The sequence below is a fragment of the Martes martes genome, assembly GCF_963455335.1.
Source record: "Martes martes genome assembly, chromosome: 1".
Classification (NCBI taxonomy): Eukaryota; Metazoa; Chordata; class Mammalia; order Carnivora; family Mustelidae; genus Martes; species Martes martes.
The window spans coordinates 197,379,346-197,398,462 of NC_137888.1; the positions used below are offsets into that span (position 1 = coordinate 197,379,346).

The following is a 19,117-nucleotide window of genomic DNA, read 5'->3' on the forward strand; positions in this document are numbered from 1 at the left end:
TATGGTTTCACTTACTTGTGGAACATAAGGAATAACATGGAGGATATTAGGAGAAGAAAAGGAAAACTGAAGGGGGGAAATCAGAGGGGGAGACAAATCATGAGAGACTGGACTCCGAGAAACAAACTGAGGGTTTTAAAGGGGAGGGGGATGGGGGGATGGGTGAGCCTGGTGGTGGGTATTAAGGAGGGCCTGTATTGCACGGAGCATTGGGTGTTATACGTAAACAATGAATCCTGGAACACTACATCGAAAACTAATGATGTATTGTATGGTGACTAACATAACACAATAAAAATTTTTTTAAAACTTTTTAAAAAAAAGGTATCAAAAGATTTTCTTTTCAAAGTTTCCTTTCCCTCTCCCATACTGAAACGTAAAACAAAACCCCCTCCTTCCTAGCTCTCCTCATGACAACAGAAAGGTTGCAGCAGTACCAGATCATGTCCTATCTACATGTACCCATCCACAAGGCAAAGTCCCCTCTGCAAAGACTAAATCTGCATCAGGTTCTATCACTCTCAGAGTACTGCCTCTGTTCCAAAGACAGACTTTCATACAGAACCCAGCCTTGACCATGAATCGGAAAGTTTTTTTAAAGGGACTGAATGGGTGCGCCTGGGTGGCTCAGTGGGTTAAAGCCTCTGCCTTCGGCTCAGGTCGTGATCCCAGGGTCATGGGATGGAGCCCCACATCGGGTTCTCTGCTCAGGAGGGAGCCGGCTTCCTCCTCTCTCTCTGCCTGCCTCTCTGCCTACTTGTGATCTCTGTCTGTCACAAAAAAAAAAAATAATAATAATAATAATAAATAAATAAAAGGACTGACTGTATCATAAATGCACTGAATCTCACTCCAAAGGAGAGGAAAGGAGCAACTTTAGTTCTTGACATGGTTGATTACCCAATCTCCCTTGAATCAGTTCAATTCAGGTCTAGCTTGCAGGTGTATGGCTGGAGAGAGAAGAAAAACAGCAACGAGTGGCTAGCAAATAGGAAAAAGAAAAGGATGATATGCAAAGTAGCTACCAAGAAAAGAAATATATTGATATAGAAATAATATAAAAAAATTTTTCAAGTGATCGATATAGTGAGTCAGAGTCCCACATATTCCACCCCAAATTCCCTAAGAGCATCACAGCCAGATGAGGAAAGGAGCAAAAAAGAGAATCACTAAATGGAATCAGGGATTTCAATGAGGAAGCCAGCAAGTATCCCTGTATTAACCTTATAATCACTTGTTTCTGTTAATAATATCAGATAGTTCAGTTAAACAATTGATACCCAAGAAATTGAAGTGGCAGTAGAAAACCTTTTATTTTTGTAATGTATAAGGACTTACTCCTCTCAAGAATATTATCAATTTTGAATTTTTGAAAAATGCAAATCTGTAGAGGAAATAATATCCTAAGCTGACAAGGGTGCAGAGAAATAATAACCTTCGCTGTCCTGGCAGTGACAACAACCGTTTAGACATAGGAGTAGGTAAATTATAGTACACCCATATTATGAAATAGCAGTCATCAAAACCATGAACAGTCCCGAATAAAAAAGGCTCGTAGTATAACAGATTTAAAATAAAAGACTATAAGACAATATATACAGTATGGCCTTAAATTTCATTTATTCTAAATGCCTACTTAACATTATTTTTTTAAGTAGACTCTATGCCCAGCATGGAGCCCAAAGCAGGCCTCAGATTCACAACCCTGAAGATCAAGACCTGAGCTGATATCAAGAATCACTTAACTACCTGAGCCACCCAGACACCCCATATGCCTATTTAAATGTGTACACAGAAAAAAATACAAATATATACTAATAGGTTGAGAGGAGTTATATATGGATTACAAAAGATATCACCCTTATTTTCTTTTTTGTGTATTTTTCTGTATTTACTGACATTTCTCTAATGAATACATATCTTGCATAATCAAAAGGAAAATGCTACATAGAAAAAAAGAGAAAGCTTGAATGTGTTCCACATACTGAATTCACAATACAGGGAAGAATAGATTACATTTTAGAAAAAATTCCAACAACAAAAAAAAGACAAAATCTTTTCTTGATGCTTTCAAAGGTTTAACCTTGAGTTCTCTGGAAAAGTCATTCATCCAAAACACAGCTTCCCCAAAGATGTCAAATGAAAGAAGAATTGTTGGGGTAATTTCAAACTACATCCCAATTATATGCTACAAGATTTCTGAATCATTGTTGTGATAACTGTGAAGCTCTAGGTGAAATGGATTCATACTGGAATTCTAAAGCTGCCACCCAAAGTCAGTTATTTGAAATAACTGGCTCAAGAAATAGAAAGGCTAAGAGGGAAATAAAGTATATTCATGATGGCACAAGTTTCTAACAACTAAATATTATTATATTTACACCCTGACTTTAAAAATACTACCAGGATTAACAAAGCAAAATAAAACTCTTCACTAGATTGGACTCCTAATTAACCATTTATTGATCACTCACTATGTGCTAGGTCCTGAGGTTACAAACATGAATATAAAGTTCCTTGTCCTGGAGAATCTCAATCCTCTGAGGCAAAGGGATGCAATTAAGCATCCAAAGGGAAAAGTGCCATACAGAGGTTGGACCAACTGCTGCAGGAGCAAGCAGCGGTGCTTATTTATATCCAGCAGAGGGGGGGAACCATCGAAGAGATGACATTTGAGCTTTTTAAGTTGGCATTCCCCAGGCAGAGAAAGGTAATCACTGCATCCATCATATTATAAGAACCTAAGCAAAGTGACAAAGATAGGAAAGTTCTAAGCCTGTCTGGAAAAGGTGAGTTGAGTTGCCCAGCATTTAGAGTAGGAAATGTGAAGACAATGTCAAAAACAAAACTCAAGAAAAGTTTGGTGCCACCCTTCCTCCTGTACATGAAATGTATGTGAGATTTCATACAAAAGATAAAAATGGACTTAACACCTTTCTTTTTTTAATTGTTATGTTAGTCACCATACAGTACATTATTAGTTTTTGACTTAACATCTTTCTAATGGCTGAGAAGAGGAGCAAGATGGTGGAAGAGTGGGAGACCTAAATTTCATCTGGTTCCAGGAATTCATCTAGATAGTTATCAAACCATTATGAACACCTACAAACTCCACAGGAGATCAATGGAAAAAATAGCAGCAATTCTATGAACAGAAAACTGACCACTTTCTGGAAGGCAGGATGTGCAGAGAAGTGAATCCGTGGGGATATTTGGGAAGACAGACCACAGGGGAGGTAGCCTCCATCAGCCGGCTCCCGGCAAGTGATACAGCAGTGGAACACAAAATCAAGAACTTTTAGAAGTCTGCTCTGGTGAGGCATGTGGCTCCAGTGGCTAAGAGGGGCATGGAACCCTCACTGGGACAATGTGGTCTCAGGACCCCCAGGGTCACAGAAAGACCGGGGGTGCCTGAGTGTGGCAGAGCTCCAAAGTATTGGAGAAGAGAAGCCAGCTGCAAAGAAGCACCCAAGGAGTGGGCTCTCGGGTCGGGGTTGTCATAAACCATGATCCGCAGTACAGTTGGGCCCCTGCTCTTTCAGCAGGGGTCCAACAAGCAGTAGATCCAAGGAGAACCTTCTTCCTCCACCGGGAGGAGCAGCCCAGGAGCATGCTGCAGGAATCTGTTGGGTTAGAAACACCAAAAGGATCATGTGCCAGAGATAGAAACATTAAGTCACAGGCGGGTAAGCATGGAGTGTGGCTGGAGACCAGGGAGACAGGAGTGATTGACTGCTTTGCTCTGAGAGCACACTGGGGGGGGGGGGGAGGCGAGTTCTTGGCTCCTCTGGGACCAGAGATTGGGAGGTCGCCATCTTCATTCCCATCCTCCAAAGCTCTACGGAAAGCTTCCAGGGAACAAAAGCTACCAAAAGCAAACTGAGCAGATTACTTAGACTGGTCCCTGGCAAGGGTGGTACAATTCCATCTCAGGCAAAGACATTTGAAAATCACTGCAACAGGCCCCTCCCCTAGAAGATCACCAAGAACATCCAGCCAAGACTAAGTTTACCATTCAAAGAGGAACTGCAAAACTCCAGTGCTAGGGGAATACTGCACAAAGAATTCATGGCTTTTTACCCATGATTCTTTAGTCTTCCAGAGTTTTTTTTTTTAATTTTATTTTTGTTTTGCTTTTTTAAATTTTTCTTTCCTTTTTCTTTTTTTTTTCTTTCAGCAGAAAAAAATTATTATAGGAGTATATCATTTTAGCTCTTAAATGAATGTTACTATAATAGAAGTGTGTGAACCCCAAAAGAGTAATAAATTTTTACTGATTCATAAGAATGCTTTATAAATTAAGGACACTAATCTTTTGGGTGTTATATGCATTAAATTATTTCTCTATTAATTTTTTTTCAACCAACATTTTATTGTATCAATTCCTTTTTTAAAATCTTTTTTTAACTTTCATTTTTACCATCGTATTCTAACCCTTCATTGAATTTAACGTTGTTTTTTGCATATGTATGAGCTTTTCCTTCTTTCAAATTCTGGAATACAGTTTCTTCTGATAGAACAAAATATATCCTAAATCTAGTGTATGGTATAGTTCTAGTCTCCTGCCTGATCACTTTCTCTCCTTTATTTTTTTAATTTTTTTCTCTCTTTTTTCAACCAAATTTTTAATAATTCCTTTTTTTAAGAGTTTATTTATTTATTTGACAGACAGAGATCACGAGGAGGCAGAGAGGCATGCGGGGGCGGGGGGAGAGGATGCTCCCTGCTGAGCAGAGAGCCCAATGTGGGGCTCAGTCCCAGGACCCTGGGATCATGACCCAAGCCGAAGGCAGAGGCTTTAACCCACTGAGCCATACAGGTGCCCCAATAATTCATTTTTTAAAATCTTTTTAAATTTATATCTTTACAGTCATATTCCATCACTTCATCATATTTACACTTATTTTATATATATATGTTTTTCTTTCTTTAAAATTTTGGGAGGCAGTTTCTTCTAACTGACCAAAATACACCCAGAATCTAGTGTGTGGCTCTGTTCTATTCACCAGCCTGATAATATTCTTTTTTCCTTTTTGTCTTTTTTTTCCCCTTTCCTTTCCCCCTGGACTTCGGTTCTCTTCTGATTTGTTTAGTGTGTATTTTTCTGGAATCATTGTTACTCTTTTAGCATTTTGTTCTCTCATTCATCTATTCTCCTCTGGATGAAAACACAAAATGGAAAAACTCACCTCAAAAACAACAACAAGAGGCAGTACCTCTTGTAAGCCAGGGACTTAATCAATATGAACATTAGTCAGATGTCAGAACCAGAGCTCAGAATGACAGTTATAAAGATACTAGCTGGGCTTGAAAAAAGCATCGAAGATACTAGAGAATCCCTTTCTGGAGAAATAAAAGAACTAAAATTTAACCAAGTCAAAATCAAAAAGGTTATTAATGAGGTACAATAAAAAATGGAGATTCTAACTGGTAAGTTAAATGAGGCAGAAGAGAGAATTGGTGATATAGAAGACCAAATGATGGAGAATAAAGAACTGAGAAAAAGAGAGATAAACAACTACTGGATCGGGGGAGGGGGAAGAATTCAAGACATAAGTAATACCACAGGAGAAACAATATTAGAATAATTGGGATCCCAGAAGAAGAAAGAGAGGGGCAGAAGATATACTGAAGCAAATTATAGCAGATAACTTCCCTTATTTGGGAAAGGAAACAGGCATCAAAATCCAAGAAGCACAGAGAACCCCCCTCAAAATCAACAAAAATAGGTCAATACCCCATCATCTAATAGTAGAACTTACAAGTGTCAGAGACAAAGAGAAAATCCTAAAAGCAGCTCTGGACAAGAGGTCTGTAACCTACAAAGATAGAAATATTAGATTGGCAGCAGACCTATCCAGAGAGATCTGGCATGCCAGAAAGGACAGGCATGATAGATTCAGAGCACTAAACAAGAAAAATATGCACTCAGGAATACTATACCCAGCTAGGCTCTCATTGAAAATGGAAGGAGAGATAAAAAGCTTCTAGGACAAACAAAAACTAAAAGAATTTGCAAACACCAAACCAGCCCTACAGGAAATATTGAAAGGGATCTTCTAAGCAAAGAGAGAGCCTAAAAGTAACACAGACCAGAAAGGAACAGAGACAATATGCAGTAACAGTCACTTTACAGGCAATATAGTGGCACTAAGTTTGTATCTTTCAATAGTTACCCTGAACACCAATGGGTTAAATACCCCAAAAAAAGATACAGGGTATCAGGATGGATTTTTAAAAAAAAAGACCCATCAACAGGTTGTCACTTTAGACCCAAAGACACCTCCAAATTTAAAGTGAGGGGATGGAAAACAATTTACCATGCTAATGGACATCAAAAGAAAGCTGGGAGGGGGGTGGTCAATCATTGTATCAGACAAACTAGACTTTAAACCAAAGACTATAGTAAAACATGAGGAAGGACACTATATCATACTTAAAGGATCCATCCAACAATAAGATCTAACAATTTTAAATATCTATGCCCCTAACATGGGAGAAGCCAATAATATAAGCCAATTAATAACAAAATCAAAGACACACATCGACAATAATAAAATAGTAGTCGGGGACCACTGAAACGGACAGATCATCTAAACAAAAGATCAACAAGGAAATAAAGGTTTTAAATGACACACTGGACCAGATGGACTTCACAAATACATTCAGAACATTCCATCCCAAAACAAGAGAATACACATTCTTCTCTAGTGCTAGTGCACATGGAACATTCTCCAGAATAGATCACACCCTGGGTCACAAATCAGGTCTCAACCGGTACCAAAAGATTGGGATCACTCCCTGCATACTTTCAGACCACAATGCTCTGAAACTAGAACTCAATCACAAGAGGAAAGTTGGAAAGAACTCAAATACATGGAGGCTAAAGAGCATCCTACAAAAGAATGAATGGGTCAACCAGGAAATTAAAGAAGAATTGAAAAAATTCACAGAAACAAATGAAAATGAAAACACAACTCTTCAAAATCTTTGGGACACAGCAAAGGCGAACCTGAGAGGAAAGTATATAGCAATACAAGCCTTTCTCAAGAAACAAGAAAGGTCTCAAATACACAACCTAACCCTACACCTAAAGCAGCTAGAAAAAGAACAGCAAAGAAAGCCTAATCCCAGCAGGAAAAGCGCTATAATTAAGGTCAGAGCAGAAATCAATCAAACAGAAACCAAAAGAACAGTAGAACAAATCAATGAAACAAGGAGCTGCTTCTTTGAAAGAATTAATAAGATTGATAAGCCCCTGGCCAGACTTATCAAAAAGAAAAGAGAAAGGACCCAAATTAATAAAATTATGAATGAAAGAGGAGAGATCACAACCAACACCAAAGAAATACAAACAATTATAAGCACATATTATGAGCAACAGTATGCCAGCAAATTAGACCATCTGGAAGAAATGGATGCATTCCTAGAGACAGAAAAACTACCAAAACTGAACCAGGAAGAAATAGAAAACCTGAACAGACCCATAACCAGCAAGAAGATTGAAGCAGTCATCAAAAATCTCCCAACAAACAAGAGCCCAGGACCAGTTGGCTCCCCAGGGGAATTCTACCAAACATTCAAAGAAGAATTAATACCTATTCTTTTCCATTCTTTTTCAAAGAAATAGAATAATCCTAAAATTTATATGCAACCAGAAAAGACCTCGAATAGCCAGAGGAATGTTGAAAAAGAAAACCAAAGCTGGTGGCATCTCAATTCCACACTTCAAGCTCTATTACAAAGCTGTCATCATCAAGACAGTATGGTACTGGCACAAAAACAGACAACTAGATCGATGGATCAGAATCAAGAACCCAGAAATGGACCCTCAACTTTATGGTCAACTAATCTTTGAAAAAGCAGGAAAGAATGCCCAATGGAAAAAAGACAGTCTCTTCAACAAATGGTGTTGGGAAAATTGGACAGCCACATGCAGAAGAATGAAACTGGACCATTTCCTTATACCACACACGAAAATAGACTCAAAATGGATGGAAAACCTCAATGTGAGATAGGAATCCATCAAAATCCTTGAGGAGAACACAGGCAGCAACCTCTTTGACCTCAGCCGTAGCAGCTCCTTCCTAGAAACATCGCCAAAGGCAAGGGAAGCAAGGGCAAACATGAACTATTGGGACTTCATCAAGATCAAAAGCTTTTGCACAGCAAATCAAACAGTCAACAAAAACAAAAGACAACTGACAGAATGGGAGAAGATATTCACAAATGACATATCAAATAAAGGGCTAGTATCCAAAATCTATAAAGAACTTATCAAACTCAATACCCAAAGAGCAAATAATCCAATCAAGAAATGGGCAGAAAGGGTGTCTGGGTGGCTCAGTCATTAAACATCTGCCTTTGGCTCAGGTCATGATCCCAGGGTGCTGGGATCGAGCCCCACATTGGGATCCCTACTCAGCAGGAAGCCTGTTTCTCCCTCTCCCATTGCCCCTGCTTATGTTCCCTTTCTCTCTGTCTCTGTCAATTAAATAAATAAAATCTTAAATTTAAAAAAAAAAGAATGAAATGGGTAGAAGACGTGTACAGACATTTCTGCAAAGAAGACATCCAAATGGCCAACAGACACATTAAAAAGTCCTCCCCATCACTCAGATCATGGAAATACAAATCTAAATCTCAATGAGATACCCCCACTCACATCAGTCAGGAAATGACAGGTGTTGGCGAGGATGCAGAGAAAGGGAACCCTCCTACATTGCTGGTGGGGATGCAAGCTGGTGTAGCCACTCTAGAAAAGAGTATGGAGGTTCCTCAAAAAGATGAAAATAAGCTACCCTATGACCAGCAATTGCACTACTGGGTATTTACCTCAAAGATACAAATGTAATGATCTGAAGGGGCATATGCACCCCAGTGTTTATAGCAGCAATGTTCACAATAGCCAAACTACAGAAAGAGCCTAGATATTCAGCAACAGATGAATGGATAAAGAAGATGTGGTATGTATATGTAATGAAATATTACACAGCCATCAAAAATGAAACCTTGCCATTTGCAATGATGTGGAACTAGAGGGTATTACACTAAGCAAAATAAGTCAATCAGAGAAAGACAATTTTCATATGATATCACTGATACAAAGAATTTCAGAATTTGAGAACAAGACAGAGGATCATAGGGGAAGGGAGGGAAAAATGAAACAAGACAAAACCAAGAGGGAGACACACCATAAGAGACTCTTAATCTCAGGAAATCTCAGGTTTCCTCTCAGGAAACAAACCAAGGGTCGCTGGAGAAGAGGAGGGTAGGAGGGACGGGATGGCTGGGTGATAGACATCAGAGAGAGTATATGCTATGGTGAGCGCTGTAAATTTTGTAAGACTGATGAATCACAGACCTGTACCCCTAAAACAAATAATACATTATATGTTACTAAGAAACAGATGAAATAAGAACATTTTAATAAGGTAAAAAATTTTAAAAATTAAAATAAAAATAAAAACCACACATTGGGGGTTAAAAAAAAAAAAAGCATCTTTCTAATGCTAAAATTTCCTTGTCCTCCACACTTAAAGTACAGCCACATAGACCTCTTAGCAACATCTTTCCTCCTTGGCTATAGAGCCTACCCTAACCCCAAACACTACCAGGTTCACAAAGGTGGCAACAGCTGGCAATTTCATAACATGTTCAGGGGTCACCCAGATAATTTGTGTTCAGAATACAACATGGCAAAATCTATTTGTCTGTAAACTGGACACTTCCCACTAGATCATAAAATTTTTTCTGATTCTGTTTAACACTTTTATCAGCCACTTGGAAAAAGAAGACAAGTTTATCAATTGTGTAGATAAAGGTTCAAAGAAAAAGTAATATGTGGGATCAAAAACTCAAGCTTCAAAAAGATTTGACAGGTTCAACTGCTGAGCCAAATACGTCTAGCCCCCACCAACTTAGAACCAACAGGGTCAAATCAAATATGCTCCCCCTGATGAAATGTAGTAGAAATAAATACAAAATCTTTATAAAATGAAATTCGAATTTTAAATTTATGATTCTCATCAATCATAGAAGTTCAGGTTGAAGAGATCTAGATTGACTTCAGTTCATGTAAAATAAAACCTAGAGTTTAATTACTATAACTTCAATATGAATAATTAGTATGAAATGGTAGCCAAAAGCCTAGGAAGATCAGGCTTTGTGCCACATTAATTTAAAACATTCCATTCAATACTACAAATATATGTTTAAAACCTTCTACACGCCTGGCACTGAATTATATCTGTCAAAAATACAAATATAAATATGGCATGATCCCTACTTAAAAGAGTTTATAGCCTAAATCAGTATTTTTTCAACCCCGGGTCACAAAATCCATTGAGTTGCCACCACTATTTCTTAATGAAGTAGAAATGAAAAGAAAATATCAGAGTACATTATACAAAGTACACAGTCTTGTATCATCAAACTTTAACTTTTTCATATACATGTATATATGTATACGTATATGTAGATATACATACACACAAAAGAGATAGCAATTTTAAATGTATTTCTTATTGCAGAACATAGTCAAAAGTTAGAAAGACATTAGTCTAGTGGAAGAGGACAAAATAAATATACCACTGCAAGGTACAAAGTTTCATGAATTTAAAAGAATAAAATCTATCTGGTTGGAGAAAGAGAAGGTCAAGGGTCTAGAAAAAGATTTACAAAGATAGCTATATATGAAAGGAGTCTCACTAGGCAAGAAAAAATATGAGACATGGAAAAGGAAAAGGACCCTACATAAAAGGAATAACATGAATAAGACATGATGTAGTAAATAACAAGAATTGTTTAATAGGTGGCAAACAGTTCTGGCACATGGCAGCACTGGTATAATTAATTGAAGACAGAAAGACTTGGAGAAAGTTCAGTTTGGCTAAAGTGTAAAGTACAAGCAGGACTGCAGATGAGGCTGAAAAAAGCAAATCTGAGCCATAATATGAAAGTTCTGGGCACGTAGTAAACACTTAATGAATGTTAGCTATTCCAACTAGACTTATTTAGTTCTAGAGCCCTAAACCACGTATTTTTCTTTTTTTAATTTATTTATTTGATAGACAGAGATCACAAGTAGGCAGAGAGGCAGGCACAGAGAAAGAGGGGGGAGGCAGGCTTGCGCTGAGCAGAGAGCCCGATGTGGGGCTCGATCCCAGGACCCTGGGATCATGACCTGAGCCGAAGGCAGAGGCTTTAACCCACTGAGCCACCCAGGCGCCTCCCACGTATTTTTTTAAAGATCTTATTTATTTATTTGACAGAGAGAGAGATCACAAGTAGGCAGAGAGGCAGGCAGAGAGATAGGAGGAAGCAGGCTCCCGGCTGAGCAGAGAGCCTGATGCAGGGTTCGATCCCAGGACCCCGGGATCATGACCTGAGCCGAAGGCAGAGGCTTTAACCCACTGAGCCACACGGGAGCCCCCCCCCTTTTTTTTTATTTCTTTTCAGTGTACCAGAATTCATTGTTTATGTACCACACCCAGTGTTCCATGCAATACATGTCCTCCATAACACCCACCACCAGGCTCACCCAGACTCCCACCTCCCGCCCCTTCAAAACCCTCAGATTGTTTTTCATAGTCCATAGTCTCTCATGGTTCATCTCCCCCTCCAATTTCCCTCAACTCCCTTCTCCTCTCCATCTCCCCATGTCCTCCGTGTTATTTCTCATGCTCCACAAACAAGTGAAACCCTCTCTGCTTGACTTATTTTACTCACATAATCTCTTCCAGTCCCGTCCATGTTGATACAAAAGTCGGGTATTCATCCTTTCTGATGGAGGCATAATACTCCATAGTGTATAAGGACCACATCTTCCTTATCCATTCGTCCGTTAAAGGGCATCTTGGTTCTTTCCATAGTTTGGCGACTGTGGCCATTGCTGCTATGAACATTGGGGTACAGATGGCCCTTCTTTTCACTACATCTGTATCTTTGGGGTAAATACCCAGTAGTGCAATTGCAGGGTCATAGGGAAGCTCCATTTTTAATTTCTTAAGGAACCTCCACACTGTTTTCCAAAGTGGCTGTACCAACTTGCATTCCCACCAACAGAGTAAGAGGGTTCCCCTTTCTCCACATCCTCTTCAACACATGTTATTTACTGTCTTGTTAATTTTGGCCATTCTAACTGGTGTAAGGTGGTCTCTCAGTGTTTAAACCAATATCTTTAAGATCCTTTACATAAAGTTCTAAAGTGCTATGAATTACTGAAAGGCTATAAAGCAAATTACTTAAATGTAGGCACAGACAATGGACTTATGAGAAATTACAGGGAGCCTATTAAATAAGAAAGAATGTTCAAATCATATCTGTCTAAATAATAAAATGGGGCTGTCCCAAAAAATGGTGAGGGCATTGTCACTAGATGATATCTGAATAAAGGCCAAATGCACATCAGTCTAAGATATACTGTCTATAATATAAAGTTCTGCATTCATCATACACTAATTCTTCCATCCATTTTGGTTCTCACTCACCAATGAGTAAGAGCTATGAATGAGTTTTGAAGAGAGAAGGAGAAACAGATGGAAGCAGGAGGTTGGGATTTTATTCCATTGCAGAAAAGTAGGAAAACAGGAAACTTCTGAATGACATTTCCCAACACAGTAATTATCTCTACTAGAATATCCTAATGTGTGATATAGCAAATCAACCGCAAGAACCTAGACCACAGCTAAAATAATTTGGCAATGTATTTACGAAAAATGTTTTAAGTTCCTAGAGGCTTTATGTGAAAAAATCTTGCCTTTCCATACAAAATCTGTCAAGAGGGGTTATGCAAGAGTCAAGAGCATAATCATAAACAGGTTTGTTCATTAGAGTAAAAGCATAACACTGGAATTAAAATCCTAATATAGCATATCCAATAATTCTTACACATTGGGAATAATTTCGGATCATTCTCATCAAGAATAAAGACACATGGGGTGCCTGGGTGGCTCAGTGGGTTAAGCCTCTACCTTTGGTTCAGCTCATGATCTCAGGGTCCTGGGATCAAGCCCCTCATCAGACTCTCTGCTCAGCAGAGAGCCTGCTTCCCCCTCTCTCTTCCTGCCTCTCTGCCTACTTGTGATATCTCTCTCTCTCTGTCAAGCAATAAATAAAATCTTTTTTAAAAAAAAAGAATAAAGACATAGATTTCAAAAGAAAAGTTTCCAAATACAAACTACTAAAAAATTAAAATTTAGCGCCAATGTAAAAAATGTAAAAATGATACGTAGTACTTTCCACCTCAATGACCATTATTTTGAGAGGGTTATGCTTTCAAATGTCTCTAAAAATGCTAGATAGAAAAAGGTGTCATGTTTATAATTTAGCTTACTGTTTCTAAAGCACATTCTCTTACGATACTGCATGATAAAATGAACTGTAACATCTGAATAGACTACTTCTGTAGTTGCATAATGACTTTTCTATTAAAAATGTTGATAATTTCCTGTTGGTTATTTCCTGTTTGCTTTACAGAATGACAGACCAAAACAAAGACCTCTTGGTTTGAGAAGGCACTCAAAAAATAGTTGCTAAATTCAACTCTTTCCTCTCAACTAACTGTCTTAAGAAAAGACAATACAATCCAACAGACTGTTTAAAAACCTGTCTTCTACATCAAAAACTAATGATGTACAATTAACATAACAAAATCAATGAATCAAAGCTCATTTTAAAAAATATGAGCTTTTTTTGTCTATCAATTATACCTCAATAAAGCTGTTCAAATAAAAGAAAATAACAAAAATAAATAAACAAATAAACAGAAACCTGCCTTCTGTTGTGATGAGGACTGGATGTTGTATGTAACTGATGAATCATTAAAACACTACATCAAAAACTGATGATGTACTATATGCTGGCTAACTGAACATGAAAAAAAAAAAACCTGCCTTCTGACTCATCATGCCCTGAATGTGTACTATCATTAGCAATGTAAATCATTACAATTAGAAGCAGAACAATAAATACCAGGTCGTCTTATATAAATGTTTAATATAAAAAAAATTCCTTAAGTATAACTATCCAATTTAAATTGAAAAGTCTGTAGAGAATGCCTTATCTTTCGAGCCAAAGACATACACTACTGACGAATTCCTTTCAAAGCAACATGATGTAATCAAAGAAGCTGTGGCTTAGAATCCCAAAATCATCAGTTCAAATCTCAACTCAGCACTTACTGGCTTAAGTTCCTTACACCAGTCACCTAACTTCTCTCAACTAAAGTTTCTTTCTCATCAGTTTTTAAATGAGGGGAGAGGTGGTATTATGGTGTAAGGCTCAAGTAGAATCATGATTTGGAAGTTCCCTGTAAACACTAAAATCCAATCATTAAACATCAAGCACATCCTCACTCTTCAGGACATCCTCACTTCTCTGCCCTAGTGGATGCCTTTACCTCTGAGATATAAGTGGCCCTTTTGGAGGCTTCAAAGACTGGGATTGCCTCGTGGAACAAGTAACTAAAAAGCCCACAGCCTTCACACTAGTTCAGTGAGTATTAGCCTATTTACCAACAGATTTACTGAAATTTGTGATCACTGGTTCTTTCCAGTAGGGTTTCATCGACCTATTCCCTCCCCACCGTCAGCTGCCTCTGCACTACAGGATCCTTACAAGGTAAATTTCTTTTAAGGACTCAAGGCTTTTTTTTTTTTTAATGCTTTTTTTTTTCTACCTGGGGAAAATCTGGTAAAAGTTAGGCAGAAAATATGAATTACTTTTTAAATTAGATAAAAATAAATATAACATAAATAAATCCTTTTTTAATTAAACAAGCAAATAAAACATTACAAAACTAAAATACAAGGTATTCTGGTTGGTAATAAGGAAAAACTGTCATGGTTTACAAAGTGTGGATTAGAAAATCAGCAACCAATGCCCTGAGATATTTAAAAAAAAAATTACCTTATGACAGTAAAATAAATAAGATGATGACGTGAGGCAAGCTTCCACTCCTAGAATGCCAAGCTAGTACAAATGTATTCAAACTTTTGCTGCTATTCTATTTTAGAAGTTAATTATAAACATTCTTATTTTATTTGTTATTGGTGTTTGTTGCTGCTACTGCTACTGCTTCTGCAGTTAAAGAATGAGAAAAGTATTCTCTTGGTCTTTGGTTTCTATATTTAGTAGTTCGGGTGCCATCGATATGGGAAAAGACAAGTGTTTCACAAAAATAGTTGGACTGTTCTCACCTAATGCACTTTAGTACAGGAAGCTTCTTGGAAAGGTAAAATAAAGAATGGAAAGACGAAGGGCTTTCCAAACATTCATGGGAACAAGAGATCAGAGAACCTCAGAGGGAGACATAAGGAGTCAGAACTTGGGCTTACAGGTTCAGAAAAACAACAACAACAAAACAAAACAGCTCCCCCCCAAAAAAACAGCCCCTTTAATACTAGAGAAGGATAGCAAGAGAGTCAAGTATATCACAAAATATTGCAGAGGAAGAAAATTAAGGAGAATATTCAATTGTTGAAGGGCAAAAAAGCACTAACAACTTCTAAAATCCAGTTTCTTCATCTGTATGATGAAGATAACATTAGAACTGCTCTAGGAATCTACATGGTGTAACCTAACTGAGAATCCCTAGCAGCACACTGGCCCATGACTAAACCTCAAAAAAGGACAGTTTTCTCCCCTTCACCTAAAGTTAACCACAGAATATTACAATGAAAATGGAAGCCCAGATATCACCTAATTTGAAAACGTTGTACAGAATTCCTACATTTATAAAAATTAAAAGCTAGTAAGATATTTCTACAGGATCTCAAACACCTTACCAATGTCAAATACAGATGAACAGCTGCAGTAAGGAAAAATAAAACTCCTCTGTACTGCTGCAATAGAGGACTCCCTCCCTCACTAACATCCAAGCAGTTTCTCCAAACTGGTAGGAAGTGGGTACAAGTTTTCCCTCCCTGCTATAAGGATTATGGATTAGCAAGCAGAGATAGAAACCTGTGCTCCAAGCTGGTCATAAAAATCAAAGCTGAAACTCATAATATTTTCTCATAGGAATAATAATCATAGATTTTCAAGATAGCAATTAAATAATGCAGCTAGCGTACTATTTTTGATTCACTGTTTTTCTTATTATAAGTACAATATTTAAGCTACTTTATAGGCTGAAATGGATTTTATTAGATAAAAGGCCTAGGAGTGTATCCCTAACATGTTTATGGAAAGAGATGCATCCTGAGTTTTGAACAATCTTTCAGATCATAACTGAGGAAGGGACAGTAGAAGAAAGCTGTGAGGGAAATAGAAAAAAGAGATGCCTTGTTTGGCAGCAAAGGCATCTAAATTACACTAAATCACAGCTGTTAATGTCTTCAGAATAACTGTCTCTCTCATTTACCAAGCACCTGTGCCCAATACTGTGCCCCTTCCCAGGAAATAACCATTTTTCTAAAGCTAAATTCACAGTCCTAAGAATTCAAGAATTTCATTCCATCTTTCTGATTAAATCACACACCAAATCCTAGCACTCTGAGATTCACATATGCCTATCGTAATTACCTTGCACTGCCTCCTTCTAAGAACACATCAGAGGAAATACCTAGTGTTATTATTACTTTAAGTACTAAAGGGAAAAGAAGAAATTAACACTTACTAAGCACTTGGTATGCTCTCGTTTGATTTTCACAACCCTGTAGGTAAATATTACCCCCCACTTACAACATTAAGAAAATGATGTTAAATAACTTGCCCACAACACCATTAAAGAGAAGCCAGGACTCAGAATTTGGCTAACTCCCTACTACTCAAGGGTTTTTCTCCAAAGGAAATTATCACTTAGGTGCCACTGAACAGTTGACTACTTTCACATCAATTATTTGTTATTCTACTCCAGCAGCCCTAAAAGCAAGATATGGATAAAATAAACCATCAACTCTTCATTTCATGGAATCTATATAGTATTTAGAGAATGCTCTAAAATGGTGAATCCAGAGCTGAATCCCAGCTCTTTATATCATTTCCCAATTCCTTCTCAACAGAGACTCAAACACTAGGGCTCCTTTTATCACTTCCATCCTAATAAGTTACCGTGTCATTATAGCACAGCTATTAAAAACTCCTGAAAGTTACCTTTCAAAACAGGATTTTCTACCAGCACAGATCTCTCTGCAGGTCCTTAAATTTAAATAAATTCAATTTTCACATGATAACTTGCCTGATGGTATTCCTAAGTGTTTGTTACTACTGCCAGTTTAAAAAGTTATTTTGTAGTAAATTGTGAGCTAAATCTTGATTGAACTGCAGTTTAAAAAGGAAAATAAAAGCCTATGTTTAGACAGATTCCCCATCTATAGTTTTCCATTACAAGCTTGGGAGGGAGGGAAACCTGTACATTCAACATTTTAAATGTTTTTAACCCAACAAGATAACAAATGACTTACAATAATGCAATGTGCCTGAACTCTTCTAGCATGTTATTGCCACAAAGCACTCACATTACGTTATAACATTATTATAAAAGGAAAACTGACATTCAATTCCTTAAATTACTGAATATGCTTTTTACAGAAGTTTAATGTTACAAGGATTATTTAGCTTCAGGAGTTTAACACTTATAACGGATAAAAAGAGGATTCTAAGAGGAATAATGGTCTCATGAAAACAGGTTTGTTTTTTTAACAAAGCTGTGACCATAATACATACTAAACTTAACACTTAGACATGTCCAAAAACACTTCCCATTGTAAGGTAATTATTTCTAATACTGAAGGCAAAACAAATTAAAACAGAGCAAACATTTGCAGTCAAATGCCTGCAAAATTTTGAAATGGAGAAAAATGATGTCAACGTTTTTTGTCCTTTTATTTGAAAGGCTCCAGTCCAAAAATAAACAGTCATCCGGCTCATCAACTCAGGTGCGGAAACTCATTAAAATTGAGATCTGGGAGCGGAGAAAACAAGATTCCCAGGATTTGGCTTCTTGGGTAAAACTGCCCTGTGCCCCACACCACAAACCTCACGCAGCCACAGGGACCCAGCCCACCCTGCCCGCCCCTCCCGGGCCGCACCTGCCGAGGCCGCGCCGCCAGCGCCCCCTGCCGCCCTCCCACGCCCCAAGACCCGCTCCCACCGCCATGCCCGCGCCCCTCCCGCACCGCCCCCGCCCCGCGCTCGCCCGGAGCTCGCCCCGCGCTCGCCCCACGCCGAGGCCGCGCAGCCTGCGGGCAGGGGCGGGGGCGCGCGGACGCGAATCGAGGCGGGGCCGCCACGGGGCCGAGAGCACGGGCGCGTCCCCGGGACCCCCGCTGCGACCAGACCGGAGCCTCACCTACCTACGCCGTATTTCTCCTCCTCCGTGGGGGTCCACATGGCCGGGCCGGGCGCGGCCCCGCGGGCGCGGCGGCCGGGCGACAGCGCGGCGGGGACGGCCGCGGGCCCGGCTGTGGCGCACCGCAAGCCGAAGCGGGGGCGGTCAGGCGGCGCGGGGCAGTGGGCGGCGCATCCTTCACAGGCCGTCCGGGATGCCGCCGCCGCCGCCACGTCCGGACCGCGAGGCTCCTCGGGCGGCCCAGCAGTTCCCGGCGGCGCGGCCGAGGGCTCTCCACCTGTCCGTCGCCGCTGCTCCCGCGCCGCTGTTCGGTCCCTCACAGCTCCGCTGCTCGGCTCCCGGCGCCGCCGCGGTTCGGCTCGTCTCAGCGGGCTCGCAGGACGGCCGCGCATGCGCCACTCCCCGGCGCGCGGGGGCTCGCGCTGCCCGGGCTCGCGCCGCCCGAGCCCGCGCGCGAGCCCACGCGCCGCCGCCGCCGCCGCCGCCGCGCGCCAGCGGAGGGAAATCCTCGAGAAGGGATTGGGCGGCCCTGCGGGGGTCAGGCCTGGCTCCTCCGAGACCCCCGCCCTTGGCGGCGGCAAGCGCTGGAAGAGGAGGGCTGGGCAGGTGGACGGCCCTAGGCCCCTAGAGGCTTGCGTGCCTGGTGCCTCCTGCCAGACACACCGAGATTGCCGCGGGACCCCTGTCCGAGAGCGGAGGGCCCAGAAGGAAGGATACTGTCTTCGGACCCATCCCAGTGTCACCCACAGGGTGGTCACGGCCCATCCCCGGAAAGGTCCCTGGAACCACTCTGCTTCTCGCCAAATCCGAAAGCTGGAGTCG

General features: G+C 39.9%; 1 protein-coding gene across 1 annotated transcript in view; it reads right to left on the reverse strand.

Moving 5' to 3' along the window:
• The window catches only part of DOCK3 (dedicator of cytokinesis 3), a gene marked incomplete at its 3' end in the record, with an annotated part of 615,312 nt that extends 596,631 nt beyond the window's left edge, over positions 1 to 18,681 (reverse strand). Inside the window, exon 1 of the mRNA XM_080804908.1 lies at positions 18,300 to 18,681. Within this exon, the coding sequence (XP_080661034.1) occupies positions 18,300 to 18,336 (37 nt within the window). The 5' untranslated portion in view covers positions 18,337 to 18,681. The remainder of the gene's footprint in view (positions 1 to 18,299) is intronic.
• Between the last annotated feature and the right edge of the window lie 436 nt (positions 18,682 to 19,117).